At 39.7% G+C, this 23,831-nt stretch overlaps 1 protein-coding gene and 1 long non-coding RNA gene across 6 annotated transcripts in view; one reads left to right on the top strand and one right to left on the bottom strand.

The window, feature by feature from the left end:
- LOC138758781 (uncharacterized) overlaps positions 1-23,831 on the top strand; it is a 52,690-nt gene that overhangs the window by 18,479 nt on the left and 10,380 nt on the right. The window lies entirely within an intron of this gene.
- On the bottom strand, positions 7,558-23,736 carry LOC138759626 (insulin gene enhancer protein ISL-2B-like). Its single transcript, XM_069930339.1, has 6 exons — positions 23,622-23,736; positions 19,276-19,465; positions 17,092-17,348; positions 15,439-15,734; positions 8,072-8,206; positions 7,558-7,674 (listed from the first exon to the last, which is right to left on the bottom strand). The coding sequence occupies exons 1-6, from the start codon at positions 23,734-23,736 to the stop codon at positions 7,558-7,560; spliced, it is 1,110 nt and encodes a 369-aa protein (XP_069786440.1).

Here is a 23,831-nt window from a genome sequence, read left to right as displayed (position 1 = left end):
TGACGTGGACTTTTTACCCCCTCCATAAATCTTCGTCCGCGAAGCCAAGCCAAAGAAGAACTTGCAGGAAAAAGCACACAATAGGAATGGAATGACTTCTGCTTTTACAGGCTTTCAAATACTCAATCTAGAGACATCCAATTACTCACTTTCCATTTTTACAATCAAAACAAAATTACCGGAATTATTCTGATCCAAAATGTTGGTTCTGTTTCTCTTCCTGTAGGATGGCCATACTAAAAGGAGGACCTGGTCATAGTTACCATATATATAAATATTTTCACTGTGTTTCAAAAATAATTATATTTTTAATGAGATTTAAGCAGTATTGGAAAAGCAACAAATACAAACACACGGTGTATATACGATAACCTATAACCAGTTCTCCTTTTGGAATGGCCACCCTACTTCCCACAGATGCAGCCTGATACACTGAGTATTTCCAGCACTCTCTGTTCCTGCTTTAGATTTACAGTATCTGCAGTTTTTATTTTATTTTCATTTACAGGAAAAGTAAGATTAGATGAAAGAGAAGATAAATAATTTTTAAAAGTTCTGCCAAACCAAGGCCACCTGCAAATTAGAGGAACAATATCTAATATTCTATTTGGGCATTCTCTAACTATATGATATTAACAGTGACTTTGGTTTCTGTTTGATCCCTCCCTTGTCTCTCTCTCTCTCTTTCCCTGTGAGCTCTTCACAGGTGGCCGACCAGTCCGGAATGATCCGACCTGGCTAGGGACACAACCCTTTAAGGCCCAGACAGTAGGCGTGGCTAAGCTCTCAGCCAATCGCTGTAAGCACAGTCTAAATACTGTAACTATATACACTATATATATTGGTGATAGATCTGTACTATCACAGAGGGTTATAGGTCAATTGGGTGTAATTGGGCGACATGGGCTCGAGGGCTCAAATGACCGGTTACCATGCTGTATGTCTAAATTTGAACATTTAAATTCAATGAATAGTCAATTAGGAAATCATTCTTATTGAACATGTAGGAAAGATGAAAACAGGAACGTACATATTGTATTACAAAAAAAATAAAAAGGTTCTTAGATCACAATGCTTTGTACACAATAAGTCATTAGAGAAAACTTAATAAAAAGAATGTTTATTTCCTGGAATTCAAGGCGATAGAACAAAAGAGGAAAACTATGTGGAAGACAATTCATTGCCAAAGCAATTAGCTGGTTCCATGTCAGTCAAGCACAATCACGTTGAAGCAAGGAACGCTTTGAAAGCATTGTTAATTTTGTACATTTTTCTAGGTCATTCTAGGCTGTCTCCAAATGCCTCCAACCTTGAAAAAGTCTTGCGTTGCTTGGCAACTATACAGCAAAGCCTAGCTGCAAAGTCCTTTCCTTCCCCCAAAAATATTTAATCCATTCCGTTTCCAGGCCCCCCCCCCTACACCTTATTAAATCATTAATGTAGTGGGGGGGGGGTGTTGCTGGAAATGGAACAGATTAAACAATATTCTTTAGTATTAACTCAGTCATCGTTTCCAGGCCCCCCTTATTAAAGATTTCAGTTCTTTACCCCCTTAATGTGCTGTGGACCCCAGGGTGGTGTATGCCCCCTGTTGAGAATGGCTAGTGTAAATAGTACTAAAGAAAAAGATACTTATACAAAGAGTGAAATGTAAACAAACTAACTATGCAAATACAGAAAAATATAATCAGTAATAAATCAAGTGCAAAGTAAGAGTCTTTAAATGAGTCTCTGATGGAGTTTGTCGTTGAGGAGTTTGATGGTGGAGGGGGAGCAGCTGTTCCTGAACCTGGTGGTACAAGACTTATGGCACCGAGACCTCCTTCCTGATACTTGCAATATTGTTTAGTTTTGTGTCTCTGCATATTTGAAATTGTATATATAAGACATTTAGAAAAGATAGTGAGTTGCATGTCAACTGTCAGGAGACTTTCCTAAATATTTCCTGCCATTTTTGTTGCCAAAGTTAGCAGGACCTGTTTCACTGAGTTGATAACAATGATTGAGGCAATTCCTGTTCACATTATCAATAATTTCTCTTAATTTTGCCCTTTGCACTACTACCCAAGTCCATGAAGGAATAATTGAAATTCCCAATCATCACTCTTATTTTCTCCAGTAACTTTCATATTTATTCCTCAATCTCCTTCCTGCTGTTAGTTGCTTATCATGTTTAATACATTTCCTCAATTCTAACCAGATAGACACTGATAATGAGATTGGTAGTACATTGTAAGTCAACCACAAATGGCCAGTCCTGACAAGGGATGATTGCCTCTCTAGGATAATAAACTTTAAACTTTGCAGGCGAAACAAATATAAAAGTTGCATTAAAGTGTTACTGGAAACAAAATAGTGTAGCATCAAATATTAACCATATAAACTAAAAGCAGAATCTTGAATATTAGAACATTTAATGCATTTCATGTGAAATTCCTTTCACTTCTCGGTTAATGAAAAGATAACTAAATTAATAGAAATTCAAGAAATGTATTATCAAGATATCAATGACGAATATGAAGTGCCACATTTGTGTCATGTGGTGAAACCACTGTTGTGTATGTAAATAATATGTCCTTTTATGTTTGATCCTGCTCTCACTGGCTGGCTCATGACTCCACCCCTTTCTCCCCATAAAGACTGTCATGCCACAAGCCTGCCCCCAGTTCAAGCCCGGGTTAGTGTGAGCCAGCAACACAAGGGACGCTGTCCATCTCTTCCTAATAAAAGCCTTCAGTTCTAGTATCTTCAGTCTTTGCGTAATTGATCTTGCATCATGTCACCAAAAATGAAATGGCGGAGATGACAAGATCATAACCTCAGATTCCTGACTTGTACTCACCCACTATTAAAAGAAAAATCTAACATGGTAGGAAAAGATCATTGAAAAGAAAAGGGGTCCTACAAAATAAAACAAAGGTGCATTCTTGGACTTCGTTGCCCTTTCAGCCACAAAATGGAATCCTTTTTATAACACTTGCAGATCAGGGGTTCTGCCACATGGAACTTTGCATAAATCATTTAATTCTGTTGTAATCTGTCCACTAGAGGGACCTGAGAACAACAGATTTTAAATTTAAATTTGGACATATAGCATGGTATTAGACCCTTCAGGCCCAAGAGCGCATACTGCCCATTTGACCTACAACGTCTGGTATGTTTTGAAGGGTGAGAGGAAACTGGAGCACCTGGAAGAAACCCATGGGGTTTACAGGGAGGATGTATAAACTCCTTAGAGACATTAACTGATTTGAACTCCAGTCACTGGCACTGTTACAGCTTTGTGCAAACTGCCCATAACTGTAAAGATTAAAGATCGCTTCCTGCTTAATACGAATGAAAACACATCCACATGAAAAGCACAGTCAAAAGTATAAGATGCTGCAACAAGATTATATATCTAACATATCCATATTTATAAACTAAACTTTGATTGTGATTTCATTGACCACAAGGGATGACCACATTTGCATTGGGATATCTCCAATAGATGACACCATCTCATGTCCTATTTCACTATCCATTAATATCACTTACAGCATTTGAGAAGACAGAATTCTTATTTAAAGTTGTAATTGTTGTTGATCTTTTAACAGAACATACCATACATTGCCATTTTAAACAAGCAATTGCCTTAATATAACAAAGTGCAGTAAAATCCCCGTTATCCAGAATTCAAGCAACTGGCAGCCTCAAGCAACCAGCAACAAAATCACAGAAAAGAAATAGTAAGTTTAAAATTGGCATGCCTTGCCACTAGATCGCTAATCATACAACACGCAATCTCAGGCAACCGACAAATTCACTTATCCGGTGACTATCAATCCTCATAGGTGCCGAATACTGGGGGTTTTACTGTAAATTATTTTAAGAATTAATATAATCTTTGTTGAGCATTCAACATGATCACAACTTTATTATTATAAAGATATTTCACACATGTTACTTGAAATATTTACAATAAAAGTGGATAAGAGTTTATAATATTTTTATTCATGATTTCTTTCATAGGTAGTACTTATGTACGTGTAAAGTGTAGAAGAATATAGTAGGGGTTAAAATGTTTTAAACCTTAGCATTGGCAGTCTTCACTGCAATGATGCACAATTCACAGACAGTGTGACATCTATCAGAAGTTTGATTAACATTGATGCATGGAACAAGGCTTTGTTCAAAAGATTGGAAGATCTATTTTGCAGAGATCGTATTATAGATTACACACATCAGGACCATGTTTTCTGGTATTTAGAAGATTGGTGGTGAACAGAGTTGGCATCAGAACAAGTCTAATCGGGGGTAAGGGGGCGCAAACTGACTTTGAAAATTCACTCAGCCGGGCAGGGGGGAGCAGGTGCCATACCTGCCATGAGCCTCCTCCGCATGCTGCTGTTACACTTCCCCTCCCTCCAATGTAACAGACAAAAGCACATGTTTATAGAGCATGGAGATGAAGCCACGTGACGCTGCTGCTGGTGCAGCGGGTGGTGGGGAGGCACAGTAACTCATTTGGGGGGGCAAAGCCCATGGATGCCCCCTCCCCTTGGTGCCAGCTGTGGTGATGAATTGATTGAAGTTTTCATGATATTGAATGGAACTCATAAATAGGTAAAAAAGGTTGTTAGCTGGGCTTGGAATGTTGGGGGTGGGGGGGGGGGGTAGGGGGGTGGATAGTTTAAAAGTTAGAAGGAAGGCCTCTTAGGAGTGAAATTAGTAAAAATATATTTTTATAGAATGATGAATTTTGGAACTTGCCTGCAAATTGCAATTTATGCTGAGTTAATTGTCAAATCTAACACCAAAATTAGATTTTTGTTCACCAAACGAATTAAAGGATATAAGGCAAAGGTTGTATTTTAAGGGTACAGATGAGACATGACCTCAATGAATATAAAAATAAGGCTAAATTGCTGGTGTGCGGCCTGTAAGTTTACGTGTCAAAGTTTATGCACTCGGGAATAAATAATTTCCCCCAAAAATTGATAGAACAAATAAAAAATAACACACCAAAGCACATTTGTAACCATTTGTAATGTAGTCATTCAGCAGTTCCTTTGAAACAAGTACAGTAAAGATATTTCAGGATTGAATTTAATCTGATACTCTCACATTAAATGATTTTTCTCAGGATCCTTTTTACTGACAGCAATCATTGAGACTTTTATGTTGTTTATGTCCAACTTGGAGTCAGATGGTTCCAGGTTCAAGTCCTAATTCAGAGACTTGGACAAATTTAGGCTTAGGTTTTGGGAGTGCTGCACTTTCAGGTGAATTGCTCAACTAAGGCCATATTTTTCTCCTTGTGTCGATGTGAAATACTCACCGTTGCAGTGGAGTTATCTCCATTATTTTGGTCAATATTTATACCTCAATTTGCATTCCTGAAACAGATTTTCTTGCTATTATTATATTATATGTGGGATCTTGCTGTGTGTAAGGTGGAAGCATCTCAAATACACGAGAAATGCATCTTGCAAAACTGTAGGTTACCAAAGGGAGATTTTTCTGATCATTTCTTTTTATGCATTAAATAAACAGGAGTAGGATTGATGGCATTCAACTTCATGGTTTACATTTCTGACCAGTGTGAGAATTACTTCTCTTTTGACAGGAGGAATTTTATGTAAACAGATAAGTCAATCTAACACAAGGATAATTGGAATCCAAATGCCTTTAATTTTATACATACAGCACAGTAACAGGCCCTCTCGGCCAAAGAGCCTGTGCCGCCCAATTACACCCAATTAACGTACAACCCCCGCTATGTTTTGAATGGTGGGAGGAAACCGGAGCACCCGTAGGAAAGCCACGCAGACACAGAGAGAATGCACAAACTGCTTCCAGACAACACAGGATTCAAACCCCGGTCCCAGTTGCTGGCCCTGTAACAGTGTTACACTAGGCTGACTGTGTTGTCTGGATAATGTTCCTACTGCATAAATGACTGGAAACTAAAACTGAACAGGCAACAATAAAAAAATGTGTCCGAAGAGAGTTGAAGTCAATAATTATCAAACAGAAATTAAAATTATATTAGGGCACGCTTTCTAAGATTTTAGTGCCAGTTCAAGGGAATTTTAAAGTTTAATTTTTAGTGAATTATTACCATCATAAGAAATGAAAACAGAAGTGGAACTCATACCACTCAAAGCCCCTCTACAATTCATTATCACAGGTAATCCATTCATTGATTGTACACCACGTTCCTGCCCCATCCTCATAGCCCCTAATTCCCCCATCATCCTAAAGCATATTCTTCGAAAGATTACACAGATTTTCTCCAGCTAATTAATACTACTGATAGTACAGTTTTTAAACTTCAGTGTTTCTTCAAACAGGAAATTAAAGATAAAATTAAACTACAGGATAAGAAAGCTGCACACCAGGAAACTGAATATTTTTTTTCATGATGCGTCATCCATTTGTAATCTAATGAGTGAATAAAAGTCTTGGAAACAGAATAATTCAAAACAGAGTTGAATGAATAGTTTCAAAGCCTTAGGCCAGTGAGAAAAAGTGGTAGATTAATATATTGGTGGAGTAGCCCTCTCTCTCAGCATTTTCATAGCTGTGGCTCATAAGCTTAGTTTCATTTTAATTGTTTTACTATGTGATTTGGATATTGATCGCATTTGATGGTTTTATAAAACCATCCATCACATCCAATATTTTAAAAAGTGATTATGTTATTTGTTCTTATAATTTGGTTGGTTAAGATCATTACAAATGAAAGGGAAATGCACAAAATGCTGCCAGACATAATAAGTAGATGCTCAATTCTGTCCTTAATTCCATGAACCATTTTGTTATATATCAAGGTATTTGTAAAATGGTAGTTACCGTTGACAATTATTATTCATTTGAAATGTGTCATTAGTATCTTCAGCTTTTTGTTCATCCATTTGAATGTTGCTTCTTTCATTTTGACGCCACCTGCAGTAATTGCTATTATTTTCCAGGAGGGATGAAAAGAATACTAACCTGCAGCAGGTTGCTGTACAATCTGTAAATTGGTGATGCAAAAGCAGGATAGGTTATGGGGTATAGGACTGGCTGCATCTTTGAATGGGATGGCTTCAATTTAGGATGTAGTACCAGGCCTTGTTTAATTGCTCTGATTTAATAGAAGAAATAGCAAGAACAGATTATTTGGCACTTCTAGCCCTGTTCTGCCAATTATCAAGATCACGGCTTATCCTCGACTTCAACACACAGTTTTCCTACATGATTTCCACCTCTTTGATTTCCCTAACGTCTAGGAGTTTATCCAATTTAAATGAACACAATGACTGATCATCCACAGGCCTTTGAGATAAAGAATTCCAAAGATTTGCTAACATCTGTGTGGTCCACCAGCATCTGTGTAGCCTACCCACTATTCTAAGATTGTTATGGGTGTGTATTTTATGATACATTTTGTGATTTCAAATATTTTCCTTTTTTTATCACTTTTAAATTAAACTTGCTTAATCTTCCACGATGACTATATGAGCACCACAAGTAAACATGAAATCCCTTTTGTTCTTTCAGTGATAGGTTGGTTAATGGCAGGCGACAAAGTCAGAGATCAGGTGGTTGGGATTCTTCGCTGTTTAGTGTGTCTGAGATTTGTGAACTCAGATTTGACACCTCACTATGACTGCAGTTTGAAAGGGATCTTCCTGCAGAAACAACTGCCTGTGGAGGGAAAAAAGATATATTTTTTAGAAAGGACAAAACCTCTTCAAAGTAAATAAACAAACTAGAAGGGTTGAAGAGCTTGTTTTCTGTTCAGTAAAGTTTTATGGTTCTATAACTGCAATTTTAAGGATTTTCCAAAGTTCAAGCCTTCATCCATCCCTTACAAAGTTCATCTTGTTGGGGGCAGACTTAAGAGATGGAAAATCTTTCCTTGAATCCCCATTGTTCCAACTCAGTCAGGCTCAATGGCATTTCTATTGAAGGTGAAGCTAGGCTTACCTAGTTTTGTGGACAGCTTCTTATCACGGACTTCCCATCCCATGGCACTTGAGAACCAGGCCAGCTCCAGCGGTAATAGATATTAGAAATGTAAATGTATTGTGGGTTTGCCTACCTGCTGTGTGGAGTCCTTTAGATCTTCCCATGGTAGGTGGCATTTGTGTACCTTAATAGGGCTGCTTTGCAAATAATTTTTCTGTGGTAGTGGACTCATAGCTACCATGAGGGTTCCAATCAACCCCTGGATATCCTGTTGAAAAATCAAAAACAATATATAGGTTTCAAGAAAAAAAAATAAGTGGTCTCATTTACAAAATCAAGAAAATTCACTTTCTTATTTTTTGTTTACTCTGACAATATCTTGCAAATTCACGGAAGGATAAAAGCACTAGGCTTGTGGCAACATCACCACCTCCAAGTCCCACACAATCCTGACAAGGGTCCATGTCATGGAATTCCCTGTTCCCTAGTGGGGTGGATGTGAATGTTGTGTACTGAATTCATTGTCATTCATTGTAATCCATTCATTGTCTGCAAATGGTTACCATTAACCCTTTTTATGCTGAAACCCCGCATTATAGCCGGCTTAAGTTAAAAAAAGACGACTTTACCTTTTATGGTGACAGCCTATAAAGTGGATCCCATGGTCTCTTAATGCAGAATTGAGTCAAGAGCCAGCTGTCAGAACTGAAAGGAGGTGAGCTGATTGGTGCATTGGCGTTTCCTGCCAGTGTGACGTCAAACAGACACGCTGAGAAGGGAAAGTAGCCTTGTAGAGCTCGTCGAAAGAACCAAAGACTTGTTGATCCAAACCAAGACTTTTATTAGCAAAAGGCAGGAGCTCTTCACAGGTGGCCGACCAGTTCGAAATGATCCGACCTGGCTAGGGACACAACCCTTTAAGGCCCAGACAGTAGGCGTGGCTAAGCTCTCAGCCAATCGTTGTAAGCACAGTCATTACACTCTAGATATTGTAACTATATACATTGGTGATAGGTCTGTACTATCACAAGCCTATACTCAAAAATGGCAACCAAAGAGCAAGTAAGAGCGCTAGTGGAGATCTGTGCAAACAGCCTTAAGACTCAAGCACAACGTAATAGCCTCTATTAACCATATGGATTTAAAAAAAAATTGTGCTCCTGAATCGCAGGCTGACGATGTCATCGTGACAACATCGTCCTTCCCCTTTGGAGCCGCATTCAGTGATATTCCTTTTATAGAGAGGAAGCGACTTCACTCCTCTGAGTCTAACCCCCACCCCCACCCCCACCAGGCAGATGGAAGATGGAGTAAGTTCGACCAGTCATTCCACCTTCGGACCTTTTATGGAGGTAAGTGATTTAAAGGCAGAGAATCTCTGTCTTTACAATTGCATTCTTCTTTGGCTTGGCTTTGCGGACGAAGATTTATGGAGGGGGTAAATGTCCACGTCAGCTGCAGGCTCGTTTGTGGCTGACAAGTCCGATGCGGGACAGGCAGACACGGTTGCAGCGGTTGCAGGGGAAAATTGGTGGGTTGGGGTTGGGTGTTGGGTTTTTCCTCCTTTGCCTTTTGTCAGTGAGGTGGGCTCTGCGGTCTTCTTCAAAGGAGGTTGCTGCCCGCCGAACTGTGAGGCACCAAGATGCAAGGTTTGAGGCGATATCAGCCCACTGGCGGTGGTCAATGTGGCAGGCACCAAGAGATTTCTTTAGGCAGTCCTTGTACCTTTTCTTTGGTGCACCTCTGTCACGGTGGCCAGTGGAGAGCTCGCCATATAACACGATCTTGGGAAGGCGATGGTCCTCCATTCTGGAGACGTGACCCACCCAGCGCAGCTGGATCTTCAGCAGCGTGGACTCGATGCTGTCGACCTCTGCCATCTCGAGTACTTCGACGTTAGGGATGAAAGCGCTCCAATGAATGTTGAGGATGGAGCGGAGACAACGCTGGTGAAAGCGTTCTAGGAGCCGTAGGTGATGCCGGTAGAGGACCCATGTATCGGAACCGAACAGGAGTGTGGGTATGACAACGGCTCTGTATACGCTAATCTTTGTGAAGTTTTTCAGTTGGTTGTTTTTCCAGACTCTTTTGTGTAGTCTTCCAAAGGCGCTATTTGCCTTGGCGAGTCTGTTGTCTATCTCATTGTCGATCCTTGCATCTGATGAAATGGTGCAGCCGAGAGAGGTAAACTGGTTGACCGTTTTGAGTTTTGTGTGCCCGATGGAGATGTGGGGGGGCTGGTAGCCATGGTGGGGAGCTGGCTGATGGAGGACCTCAGTTTTCTTCAGGCTGACTTCCAGGCCAAACATTTTGGCAGTTTCCGCAAAACAGGACGTCAAGCGCTGAAGAGCTGGCTCTGAATGGGCAACTAAAGTGGCATCGTCTGCAAAGAGTAGTTCACGGACAAGTTTCTCTTGTGTCTTGGTGTGAGCTTGCAGGCGCCTCAGATTGAAGAGACTGCCATCCGTGCGGTACCGGATGTAAACAGCGTCTTCATTGTTGAGGTCTTTCATGGCTTGGTTCAGCATCATGCTGAAGAAGATTGAAAAGAGGGTTGGTGCGAGAACACAGCCTTGCTTCACGCCATTGTTAATGGAGAAGGGTTCAGAGAGCTCATTGCTGTATCTGAACCGACCTTGTTGGTTTTCGTGCAGTTGGATAATCATGTTGAGGAACTTTGGGGGGCATCCGATGCGCTCTAGTATTTGCCAAAGCCCTTTCCTGCTCACGGTGTCGAAGGCTTTGGTGAGGTCAACAAAGGTGACTACCTGGATGCATCCCCGATCCATACACTGGCACCTCCTGGACTACATCCTGGTGTGAGAAAGTGACAAACGAGATGTGCTCCACACCGGGGTCATGCTGACCATCGGCTGGTTCGCTGCAAGCTCAACCTTCACTTCAAGCCAAAGCCCAGGAACAGTAAAGCCCCCAGAAAGAGGTTCAATGTTGGAAACCTGCAGTCAGACGAAGCGAGAGGAAACTTCCAGGCAAACCTCAAAGCAAAGCTCGACGATGCAATCCGCCTCTCGGACCCGTCCCCTGAAACCCTCTGGGATCAGTTGAAGACTACCATACTGCAATCCACTGAAGAGGTACTGGGCTTCTCCTCCAGGAAAAACAAGGACTGGTTCGACGAAAACAGCCAGGAAATCCAGGAGCTGCTGGCAAAGAAGTGAACTGCCCACCAGGCTCACCTTACAAAGCCGTCCTGTCCAGAGAAGAAACAAGCCTTCCGTCGCGCATGCAGCCATCTTCAGCGCAAACTCTGGGAGATCCAAAATGAGTGGTGGACTAGCCTCGCCAAACGAACCCAGCTCAGCGCGGACATTGGTGACTTCAGGGGTTTCTACGAGGCTCTAAAGGCTGTGTACGGCCCCTCACCCCAAGTCCAAAGCCCGCTGCGCAGCTCAGACGGCAAAGTCCTCCTCAGCGACAAGATCTCCATCCTCAACTGATGGTCAGAACACTTCCAATCTCTTTTCAGTGCCAACCGCTCAGTCCAAGATTCCGCCCTGCTCCAGCTCCCTCAACAGCCCCTAAGGCTAGAGCTGGATGAGGTCTTCACCCAGGATGAGACATATAAGGCAATCGAACAACTGAAATGTGGCAAAGCAGCAGGTATGGATGGAATCCCCCTAGAGGTCTGGAAGGCTGGCAGCAAAACTCTGCATGCCAAACTGCTTGAGTTTTTCAAGCTTTGTTGGGACCAAGGAAAACTGCCTCAGGACCTTCGTGATGCCACCATCATCACCCTGTACAAAAACAAAGGCGAGAAATCAGACTGCTCAAACTACAGGGGAATCACGCTGCTCTCCATTGCAGGAAAAATCTTCGCTAGGATTCTCCAAAATAGAATAAGACCTAGTGTCGCCGAGAATATTCTCCCAGAATCACAGTGCGGCTTTCGCGCAAACAGAGGAACTACTGACATGGTCTTTGCCCTCAGACAGCTCCAAGAAAAGTGCAGAGAACAAAACAAAGGACTCTACAATTGCATTATTTCACTATAAAAGGGCCTATCAAGGAATCTTACCACAGGAGGATTTGAAAGGCAAGATAATTAATGATGGCTGCACCCACACGAACAGTTAAACAAGGAAGTCTGTAGACACTGCAGGACTTGCTGAATTTCTCCAGAATTTTTGTAATACTCACACAAATAGCACAAGTTGCCCTAAGGTTATAACATTGATGTCACACCAAGCTAACTTAGATTGTAAGTAGAAGGAGGATGTAAAAGGGCCAAGAGGGGCTTCATAAAAGATAAGCAAATAGGCAAGAGGAGAGTTGATAGAGTATAATGCAGAAAAATATGAGGCCATATACAGTAAGTAAATGGTGATGAATTGGAAAATGTGGATGTCCAAAATATATTAGAACACTAACATTGTGAAAGCTAGCATTGAAGTACAGCAAGCAAATGGAAAAGCAAATAATTTGTTGGCCTTATAGTGAGTACAGGACTAAAGATATCTTACTGCAATTATACAGAGTGGCATGGTAGTGCAACAATATTAGTGCATGCAACCCAGGTTCGAATGCAGCACTGTCTATAAGGGATTTATTTGTACCTTCTCCCTTTGAAATGCATGGATTTTCCCTGGGTGCTCCGGTATCCACACATCCTCCAAAAAATACAGGATTGGTAAGTTAATTGGGTGTAATAGGGCAGCATGGGTCTCAATAGCCAGAATCAGTTTCAACCATGTGGTAAATATAATTGAAAAAAATAAATAAAATAAAGTAACAGTTGAAATTTTGCATACAGTGTTCTATTTATTAAAAAAGGTGGACTTGCCACCAGAGGGAGTTTGATGATGATTTACCAGACAAACTCCTGGGATGGCAGGTTTAAGGAAAGAATGAGTAGAGTATATTTATATGTTTTCAAGTTTCGATGGACAATGATGTTGAAACTTATAAAGGTGCAGTGAATGTTTGTTTCGCCTGCTTGATAAATCTTCAGATTTCAGATTGTCAAAGAACATGCATGACTAGTTTTAGTTTTTTTCTCTTTTTTTCTTATTTTACACGTTATTTAATAAATGGGTTTAGCCTGGTTGCATGGATCTATTTAATCAAATGTTTTTAAGATATTACAGGCATTTTTGATGTAGTTTTATCTTCTTTTTCCATTGGCTTTTTTGTGTGGGTGTTTACTTGTATACAAATGAATAATTATGTAATTGTCAATTTTATATTTATGTTATATGTTAATCTCAACCTTGAGATTCTTTTTTCCTGTGGGCAAGGCAAAATTACCACTTATGCCAATAAATGCAAAAAAACTACACAACTTACACATGTAAACAAATAAAGATATGTAAAGAAACTGACTGAGAAAAAAAAAATTGATAAGTGCCAAAATAAGAGTCCTTAAATGAGTCCCTGATTGAGTCTGATGGTGGAGGGGGAGCAGCTGTTCCTGAACCTGATGGTGCACGTTTTGCTTTTCTGATGGCAGCAGCGAGAACAGAACGTGTGCTGGATGGTATGGATACTTGACGATTGCTGCTTCTCTCCGATTGCAGCATTCCCTGTAGATGTGTTCTTGACAGTGAGGAGGGTTTTGCCTGTGATGTCCTGGGCTGGTTCACTACCTTTCGCGGGGCTTTACTCTCAGAGGCATTGGCGTTCCTATATCAGACCATGATGTAGCTGGTCAGCATACTGTCCCACACACTTCTGTAGAAATTTGCCAGGGTTGCCAATGCCATTCCAAATTTGAACCAGGGTCTCAATCTCAGAATAACAGGTGAGCAATTTAAGATCAGCACAAAGAGAAATGTCATCTTCTACATTTCTATAACTCAGAGGGCTGTGAGGGCTGGGTCATTGAGTGCCATAAATTTATGGATATTGAGGAAATCAAAAGAAATGAAACTGAGGTAAAATATCAGCCACGATCTTGATGAATGGTGGTAGGTTCATCAATCATTCATCACCACCAATCACACCACTTCTTTCTAATTCACATATTCTTCTGCTCTTAAGTTGTTCCACGGTTATGTCGGTTGGGACCAGGACCAGATATGAGTTGTGCAAAAGGTGCACAATGCAGAAAAAAGGAATGTTCAGTAGTGACCCCAAATTATGAGTCCCAATCAGAAATAAATGGTCACAATATGAACTATTTGCTTATTTATGTGGTGTAAATTATACATTTCCTTTCTAAGGCATTGTAAACCTGTACAGTGCTTGAATTATTTGATTCTTCTGCTGTTGCCACTCCTTCTCTAGAAGAAACAAGATTATATTTTGCCAATTGCCCATTTAGATGAGGGGAAAGTGGTCAAATGAAAATAATTATTGCTTTCTTTTAATACATCTGGATGATTCCACTGGACAATGAAGATATTGCTTTCTGAACAATGTGCCAGCATCATTATACGATTAAACATGCTAAATTCAATAAAAATTAATTTAATACTTCTCCAGCTTCCTATGTGATACAGAAAATATGAAATTACCTTTGTGTTCACCTTGAAGTTGTTCATCATAATCCCAAAAATTTTTTTCAAGAAGCAAACCTTTTTAAAAAAAATTGTTGTCCCATGTAATTTATGCTCTTACCATTTGTTATCAGTGTATGTCTGGAAAGCTGTAGCGAGTGTAATTCTCACTATGGCATGCACGTTATATACAACACCGGGACATGTTGGACTCCACTTTTGTCCTCAATATTTATGCTTCTATATTTTAACAGAGAGTGAAGGTTTTACGCTTGCCTGAATTATGTTGAGTTTGTTGGAGTAACAATCAAATATAAGAACTGGTGCCAGCATCCCTAGCAAAAGGAAATGTGATCAAGGTTTCCCTGCACTCATCCAGGGATGCCTGCTGGCAGAACATGTGCAGGATATCATCAGGTTTGGTTTTGAATCTATAAGAAAGATGGTATCCATTACTGTGTTCACACAGTAAGCAGTTGGATCAAGAGATTCCAGGTTTGATAATGAGTTAACAGGCTGCTATGCAAGTTCTTCAGTTGGTCTCAACACTCTGTTAAAATTTGTCCTAAATTTTCAGTCATAAATGACAAATTCAGTGTTATTGGTGAATCTATGATGCCCCCATTGTGGGGCACTATTAGCCAGAATCAGACACATACAGAGATAAAGACTGTACAACAGGCTTTAATCCACAAAGACTTCCACAGAGCCAGGCTGGCTGTGGCTGCAGCAACTCTGAGTGAGGCCTCGGGAGACCGGCGCAGGCTTATATCCTGAGGGTGATTGACACCTGACCAGGTGTGGCTTGATCCATTTAGGCCGACTGATTGGCAGCCGGCCAGGTGTTGTCCCCTTACACTCCTGCAGGTACAGAGGTTGCCCCCTGCAGTAGGCCAGTGGTGTACCACCACACGCATGGTCAAAATGCCTATTGAATCCAGTGGAAGATCAGAAATTGTGCCTGTGTAAGGAGAGGAATAGAAAGAAGCAATAGGATATAAATGCTAGCATTTTAATTGCATGGTTTAAGATCAGACACACTTACTGTTTTGTCCCTCTTACAGTGTTCTCCATGTTTTTGCAGAATGCTTTTCTTTTTGTCCTTGCACCGTTTATTCTGAAACCAGACCCTGATGACCCTTGAGCTGAGGCCTGTCATCTCAATGAGCTGTTGCTTCATAAGTGCATCCGGTCGGGGGTTTGCAGCATAACAGGTCCTCAACGTGAGCAGCTGCTGCTCATTCAGCACTGTCCTCACGCGGGTTATCTTATCAGAGTGCTTTGCTGCATGCCGTGATGGCTGATAGGTCTTGAATTTCTCTACCACAAAACAGAAATATTCTATGTGGGAAAAAAAATGTAAATCATTTGGAGATTATTAAGAACAATATACCTCAAGGAATAGATCAAATATAAGGATACCTTTTTATTGCAAAATGAACACCAACCTTTGAAGATCATGTTGTGCTGCATTGGAATCACATTTTCATTTGATATATTAATCATTATTTTACCTCTCTGATACGTCCTTTAAAAACATTATGAAGACATTGATGAAAATCTAAGGATAACTAATTGATCTAGACAAAATGGCAAAGAATTGGTGAAACTTTAGGAAGGGAAAACTAGAGGTGTAAATGCAGTGATCATTGGGGGATCAGAACTGGTGGGGGTGAGGAAATTTAAATTTCTGAGAGTCACTATCTTGGAGGATCCTTCCTTGACCCAACATACTCATGCTATCACGTCACCACCTCTGCTTTGGTTTGGTATGACATCGGAAATCTTGGCAAAGTTCTACCGAAGTGTAACGGAATGTGTGCTGACTGGCTGCATCACGGTAGAATCATTTCTGCCAAGTCAAAATAACAGACAGCCCTTGCAAAAGTCTAGTACATCAAGCTAAACTCTCCCTGCCATCAAGAAAATCTATATGAAACACTGTTATCAGAAAGGAGCAGCAATCACCAAGGATCTACACCACCCAAGACATGCTCTGTTCTCACTGCTGCCATCAGGAAAGAGGAATAGATGCCACAAGACATACCACCAGGTTCAGGAACAATTTGCTACCTCTCTACTATTAAATTCCCAAACAACACTTAATTAGAGAGTCGTTTAAGGACTCCAAGGATTTACCCCCCCCCCCCCCACCACCCCAAAAGTTCCTTTGCCATTCAATAAGACCATGGCTGATCATTTATTTTGCATGTAATGTAAAATGAGCAAGAATACAAGATTTCCTTTGAGAAGATGGGCAAAAGAAGCATTCTGTTTGTGGCAATCTGTCAGTTTAATGTTCACAACTACAGGCACGCGAGCTATAGAAGGGTTCCATTCCAGATAACTGTCCGTAAGCCAATTTCTCTGTAAGCCAGGCACGTTTTTTTCCTGTGGTAACCCATATTATATTGCTCTGCATGCACTTGCTCCTAATGCTTTCACTCTCCGTAATTAAACGAATGGAACTTTACTGTATTCACACATTAATAAATACTGTGAAACATTTTATTATTATTACTAGCCTGAGAATTGCTATAAAAGTATATGGGAAAATGTACGTGGTTTTCAGACTGGCCATTCATGACCTGGGGGCCCCTGTATTATTCCATAATAGCACAGACCTGACTGAGGATGCTGCTCCAGATTTTTAACCATTAAACTGTACGATAGCATTTGAGTACAAGCATCAACTAACCTGACAAATCTAAGTTACCAGGGTTTGCTGGAGAGATCAAGAGACCCTCTTGATCTAAGCTGGAATCTAGAAGCCCACCATCCTTGATGCAGTATGGCCCGTCTAATCGTAGTCTGAAGTCATCCCCTGGCAGGAGCAACCGATTGCAGGCTACACAGCAGAAACATTGTTGGTGATAAGTGAGGTCTTGAGCTCTGAGGACCAAGTCTGAGGACAACAGTCCAGCCTGACACTGAGCACATCGCACAGAGAATTTTCTGAAGAACAGCAGAGGATATTAAAGCTTTTTTGAGAGTTTGTGTCTCAAAAGAACATCACAATGTTAATGGACATTGAAGAAAACTGTTCTAGCATCTCGACTCAGACTAATTCAGCTCTAAATTATGTCCATTGGAATTCCTTATCATTAAAACTTTATAATTAATCTTAGTGAAGTGAGATAGGATGAGGATCAGCGAAGTACAAGTTGTGGTTACCCACAATGCCAGTTCAAATAATTGACTCTGTCAATGTCTTGGGAAGAAGAATGAAGATTGGAAAGAAATGAAAGGAATGGAACTTGAAAGGAATATGTTAGCAACATTGAGCTTGCAGCCTATTACATTCCCAAGACCCTGTACTACATCGCAGGATGCTGCTATCCTACTCTCAAAATTGTGCATTTAGCTCAACATATCCTTAGCCCAGATTTACACTGGAAATGAAAACAAAACTGCTGGCATAAACCATTATTACATTGTGAAAATGATAGGAGTTTGAGAATTATGGCAAGTCCATCGTTTAATACCGAAGTTCCAACGCTCCAGCACTAATTCAGTGCTTCATCAGAGGTTGCACAGTTCCACAAGCTTCCCCAAGGGAAATCAGTGATCAGTTGAGAGGTTCAGGTATTGACAAACTATTCCCTTTGCCAACTGTTATGCTTAATTGCATGAGGTGTGAGTATCTGGTGCTGTACTAAGTCATAATTATACTCAACAAGTTTGATTTTAATCCCAGAAATATATGTGGATTGTGATTGCTTCAGCTAACTATTTCAAAATAAAATGGAAATTCCTTTATTTAAGAATTTAAATTTTCTACCTTAATTTAAAGGTGTTTGAAAGATTTCAGTCACCCCTGTTCAACCCAATAATCTTATTTTATGGCCAGATGATCCACCTTCAACCTATGCTGGGAACAGGCTGACAATACAATCTGGGAACTTCTGCAGGGCTGATAAATTATGCAAATGAATTGACCTCAGGTTCATTTATTGAAATGATCTCATTCACATGTATTTTAAAATTTCATTTACAGCACGGTAGAGCACCCGCAGTGCAATACTTGGATACCTGCTCTATTATTACTAGATTGAAAATAAACAAGCAATTTTCTCATGTCTGGTTGTGATGTTATTTCTGGTTATTTCCCTGGGATATCTTGGTCCCTTATAACTTTTCCATTGCGATTTTGACATCATGCGCCTTGCTTTTCATTTGCCTCTTTTTCTCACTCTTTTCATTTAGTTTGTCCTGAAATGCAGTGTTTCAGATGAACAGATTGTTCTGAACAAAATATCATGTGGTAAATGTTACTTATAGATATCAGATTTATTAAATATGTAATGGAAAACTAATTAATTTATGTGGCATGGATGGACAACTTATTATTATGCTGTAGACCAATAGTTTTAGGGAGTTCTGAGGCTGGAAGGTATAATATTTAACTACCCAATTCAGGAATATGTTGATATGATTTTAGATTTTCCACAGGCACTGACCTTCCATTCATTAAAGATGGTTCCATGAGGTGCTGCCTTATGATATCAGTCAGTATCGTAAGAGAGCCCAGCAGCTTGCCCATGCTCTCTTCTTGCCATTACCTTCAGGCAGAAGGAACATTGGTCTGAAGTCTCCACCTTTTTGGTTCAAGAACACTTTTTCTTCCACCAGCTCTCAGGCTCCTGAACCTCTTCTTATCACACGAATCACGGATTGTTCCAGCATTTCACTAAGAACAGTCATCACCATTATAATGCCTTTTTTTGTTCTTGCAATGTGGTAACTATATGACTATTTATTATCTATCTTTTTTATGCAGTTGTTATTTTTTTTAGGAAGTGTCTGTTCAGCTGCATGAGTAAAATTTTTGGTGCACGTATATAATGCACATGACAGTAAACCCTCTATCATTATCACTTGCCTGAAGTAGTCAGTCTTGCAGTAAATCTTTCCTTCCCTGAAGAAGCAAGTACAGCTCTCATCCAGATTCCGCTTACACTCAACACACTTGAGACAGGCTGCATGCCACTCCAGGTCAGGATAGACTCTCAAAATGTACGGATCTGTAATATGTTTACTGCAGCCGACACACGTGGACACCGGATCTTTCCCTGCAACCCAAGCATTTCAGAAAAAAAAATCATAACGCATTTATTCTGAACACGAATTTTAACTAAACTAGTATGGTCCGAGCACAGAATGCGCAGTCTGGTGCATTGAGGAGCTACCACGATACTGGAATGAAAATAAATAAATAAATAAATACGGAAGGAAGATGGTTCAAACCTTTAAAAGTTTGAATGAATCACTGCAAATTAATTTACTTTATCATTCACCAACTCCCATTTTGCAGTCCCCAAAGAAAGTCAGTTGCCTAGCTATTTTTTTAATCTAATAATTTGAAAGATAAATATTAATTAGACACTGGAAGAAATCCAACACACTTCTTCAAGTAGCATGAAAGCATTTTTTGACCTGAGATGCAGGCTTTTTCTGATATTTTGCCCAAAAGACCATTGACAATCCACTGCACTTGTAGAACTTCACCATAGCAGCAAGTAGGGGCTAGAATCTGTTTTAGCTCTGTGTCAATATGGATGAAAACATTAATTGAATGACAATGAAACTTTACTAACTGGGTAATGTGATAAACTGTCAATTTAGGTACAGAATGACTATTGTCTTGTTGGCAATCACTGCAGCTCCACTACAAAACTACCAAACTGCAGATGCTGGAAACCTGAAATTAAAAAAATGAAAATGCTGGAAACACCCAGCTGGACAGATAACATATGTGGAGAGAAAAACAGTGTTGAAATTTCAGATTAATGACCATTCATCTGTTTTTACTGTAGTTGAAATGATAGAAGACAAGGTAAATGGTCAAAGTGTGTACAACTTTAGGAAAATCCAAGGTAAACACACTTGCTAGTTTCTCAAGTTACCTAAGTAATGTGTTAAATACCGATATAAATCAGGTTACAGTAATTGGCAAATTTTAAAAATTTCAGTTTTCTTGTCAGTACAGACATGACATCACATACAGCACTGAGATTTATGTTAAGTTCAAAGTTTTCCTGCAGTAATGGCAGTGATTACATTCAGAGAAAATTCATTAACATTGAAATAAGTGGAACTTCCAGAAAATTTGAAAAGAACATCATCAATGTGAGGTCTTCTTACAGTTCCTTAATAAATGAATGTAATTATGAAATGTAATTAAAACATATCTACTGGCAATTTATTGTTTTAATTATTATCTCAAATTATCAGCTTGTGGTTTTAAAAGCGGGCATTTAACTTATCATGTTTTCAAATGGTTTCTAATTGAGATCAACAATTTGAACTAACTGTTCTGTAAACTTATTTAATTTACAGACACTTGCAAGGAACGAATCTGGGAGGAAACTCATGAACATTATTTGATCAAAATATGGAAATAAATGGTTAAAATAGAGTCATGATTATCATGCAAAATGGTTTGAAATAATGGCGTGAATAGCAAATATTGGTGCCTTAGTGGGCCTGATGCTCAATGTACTAATACTGTGTAGTAGAATTTAATAAAGTAGATGGGCTGACCAATGTTGTAGCCAAAATATTAAAGTCCAAGTCCAAGTAAGTAAAGATGCAGAGAATTCTGGTCAGATTATTTCTTGAGGATTATTGTCAATACCCACAGAAAATAGAAACATTCAAGTCTGTGAGGCAGCCCAATCCAGGCTTGATCTCTTATTTTTAAAATTTAGACATACAGCATGGTAGTAGACCCTTCCGGTCCACGACCCAATGCCGCCCAAGTACTCCAATTAATCTACAACATCGGTACATTTTATTTTGGAGGGTGGCAGGAAACAGGAGCGCTCAGAGAAAACCCACACGAACATGGGGAGAATGTACAAAGGTAGGTCTATGGGGCTGTCATAGCATTGTGCCAACCACTACACGAACCGTGCTGCCCATAATATGGCCTTTACGTGACAAGAGAGTTTGGAAAATTAAATTGTCATGTTTCAAAGGCTGAAATCAGAAGATGATAATTTTGAGGTTTAGTAAGCGTGTACAGAGCCGTTGTCATACCCACACTCCTGTTCGGCTCTGAATCATGGGTCCTCTACCGGCATCACCTACGGCTCCTAGAACGCTTCCACCAGCTATCTCTCCGCTCCATCCTCAACATCCATTGGAGCGCTTTCATCCCTAACGTCGAAGTACTCGAGATGGCAGAGGCCGACAGCATCGAGTCCACGCTGCTGAAGATCCAGCTGCGCTGGGTGGGTCACGTCTCCAGGATGGAGGACCATCGCCTTCCCAAGATCGTGTTATATGGCGAGCTCTCCACTGGCCACTGTGACAGAGGTGCACCAAAGAAAAGGTACAAGGACTGCCTAAAGAAATCTCTTGGTGCCTGCCACATTGACCACCGCCAGTGGGCTGATATCGCCTCAAACCGTGCATCTTGGCGCCTCACAGTTTGGCGGGCAGCAACCTCCTTTGAAGAAGACCGCAGAGCCCACCTCACTGACAAAAGGCAAAGGAGGAAAAACCCAACACCCAACCCCAACCAACCAATTTTCCCCTGCAACCGCTGCAACTGTGTCTGCCTGTCCCGCATCGGACTTGTCAGCCACAAACGAGCCTGCAGCTGTCGTGGACTTTTACCCCCTCCATAAATCTTCGTCCGCGAAGCCAAGCCAAAGAAAAAGAAAAAGAAACATGATAGAAAATACATCTGGAATGATTGCTTCAAAGTAAATCATAATATCAGTCTGGAAGTTATAATGTCATCTCAGTAAATGAAAAATCTAGGACTTAAGTCAACAGTCTTTACAAAAAAATGTCAAAACGTAGAACAGATTTGAGATTTCCATAATAGTAATCACAGGCTATCATTTAAGCAAAATTAGTCATTAAGAGTTCTTGCATCCATTTGGATGGATAGATTTGAGTTGAGAATAATTGTTAACTCTGTTTATCATATTAGCTTGTGTTTTTAAAATTCATTCAATACTTTCGTAGGTGGCATGAGAAAATGTTTTGTGATTCTGATGTCTTACCTATGGAAAGCATGATTTCACTTCCATTGTTGCATGCCCACAACAAATAAATCCTTACCAGCAACCTAACATTGACAAATCACTGCACTTACAAGGCTGTCCAAAATGCGCTGATATTTTTACTTCTGAGTTATGCAGCCAGAATGATTTGCAGATATATTTCTTACCCACTGCCCAGAATCCATCCCTCATATTTCTGTTTCTAAGAAGACAATCAATTGGTTTATGAAAGTCAGAAGAACCTCGAAATGGAAGTATTGTATAAAATGCCATGCAAATAATCCCTGTTTATTCAAATACCTATGTGATATTTTGACTTATTTTAAGCTATTTTGTTGTATCTGTCTGAACATGGTTAATGTGAAAGAGGGTTGGAGATTATGAGAGATTGTTAATTTCAGTCACTGAAGCATATTTATGGTAAAGAGCTGTCAGTATAGAGTTTTGGCATCAAAGTTTCATAATGTGAAATCTAATACTGTTCAATTTTTTTCAATGTTTAGATATACTGTATATCTTTGTAGCCACTTTCACAGAATTTTACATAAATAGAAGTTCCAAGTTTTTGTGAGCAGTGTGTAATTTTCAATCATTGTTAACTTATTTATAAGGTTTAGATTATTATATATTTAATCCTATTTCAGTTTGAGGAGTTTCCATGGTTGCTTTTGTTAGTCATTTTTAAATCAGTTTTGATGATAAATCGCATCTCCATTTATAATGATCTTAATGAAGAATATTCATTTCTGTCTGTGGTTATGCTGTGCAGATTTTATCTCCTTAATTAAACTAATTGCGCCACTGAATATTCTGTTATTTATCCACAAACAAGTGCAATGGAAAGCAGTAAACTTAAAGCAAAATGCATGGTTGACATTAATAAATATATTGCCAACATATAATCTTATCAAGGTGAAAGAATAAAAGACAAATTTTCTAAGGAAATCGTTTATGGGTATTTTCAGTTAAACTGAAAATATTATCTTACTTATTTTGAGCAATTACCTCTGTTAATCATAAAAAATAACTATTTTGAATTATGTTTAAATGGTCTATTATTTTACCTTTACTGAGAGCTGCAAAGTGAGAAATATTTTTTTAAGCAGCATGAAATAGAAGGCTTTCTGTGTTGTAAAATTATGATTCAATGCAGAACATTCTTTACAGAAATTGAAGGATTATTTGAAGTGTAATCATTATTGTAATATACAGGTGAAGAGAGGCCGAGCTGTAGACAGCAAACTCCTTAAAATAGCAATGGTGTATCCATTTTTAATGATGGTATTTGAGCAAATAGCATTAGCTACGACATTGGCCAAATGCATCTGCTATTTTTTGAAGAGTGCCATTAAAAAAAATTATATCCATGAAGGCAGGCACACACAGCTTCATTGGAGTCAGACTCGTCACTAATACCACA

This window comes from Narcine bancroftii, chromosome 3 (assembly GCF_036971445.1).
Source record: "Narcine bancroftii isolate sNarBan1 chromosome 3, sNarBan1.hap1, whole genome shotgun sequence".
Classification (NCBI taxonomy): Eukaryota; Metazoa; Chordata; class Chondrichthyes; order Torpediniformes; family Narcinidae; genus Narcine; species Narcine bancroftii.
The sequence above is the reverse complement of the archived record's forward strand: the minus strand, read 5'-3'. Positions and strand labels throughout refer to the sequence as shown.

What these genes read in the sequence shown, in the direction of transcription:
- LOC138759626 (XM_069930339.1), bottom strand. Translation starts at nt 23,736, where the DNA reads ATGCATTTGGCCAATGTCGTAGCTAATGCTATTTGCTCAAATACCATC. An exon ending in TGCAAGACTGACTACTTCAG is followed by an intron (nt 17,349 to 19,275) that starts GCAAGTGATAAT and finishes GCTGTTCTTCAG; the next exon opens with AAAATTCTCTGTGCGATGTG. An exon ending in TGGTAACTTAGATTTGTCAG is followed by an intron (nt 15,735 to 17,091) that starts GTTAGTTGATGC and finishes TTTCCCACATAG; the next exon opens with AATATTTCTGTTTTGTGGTA.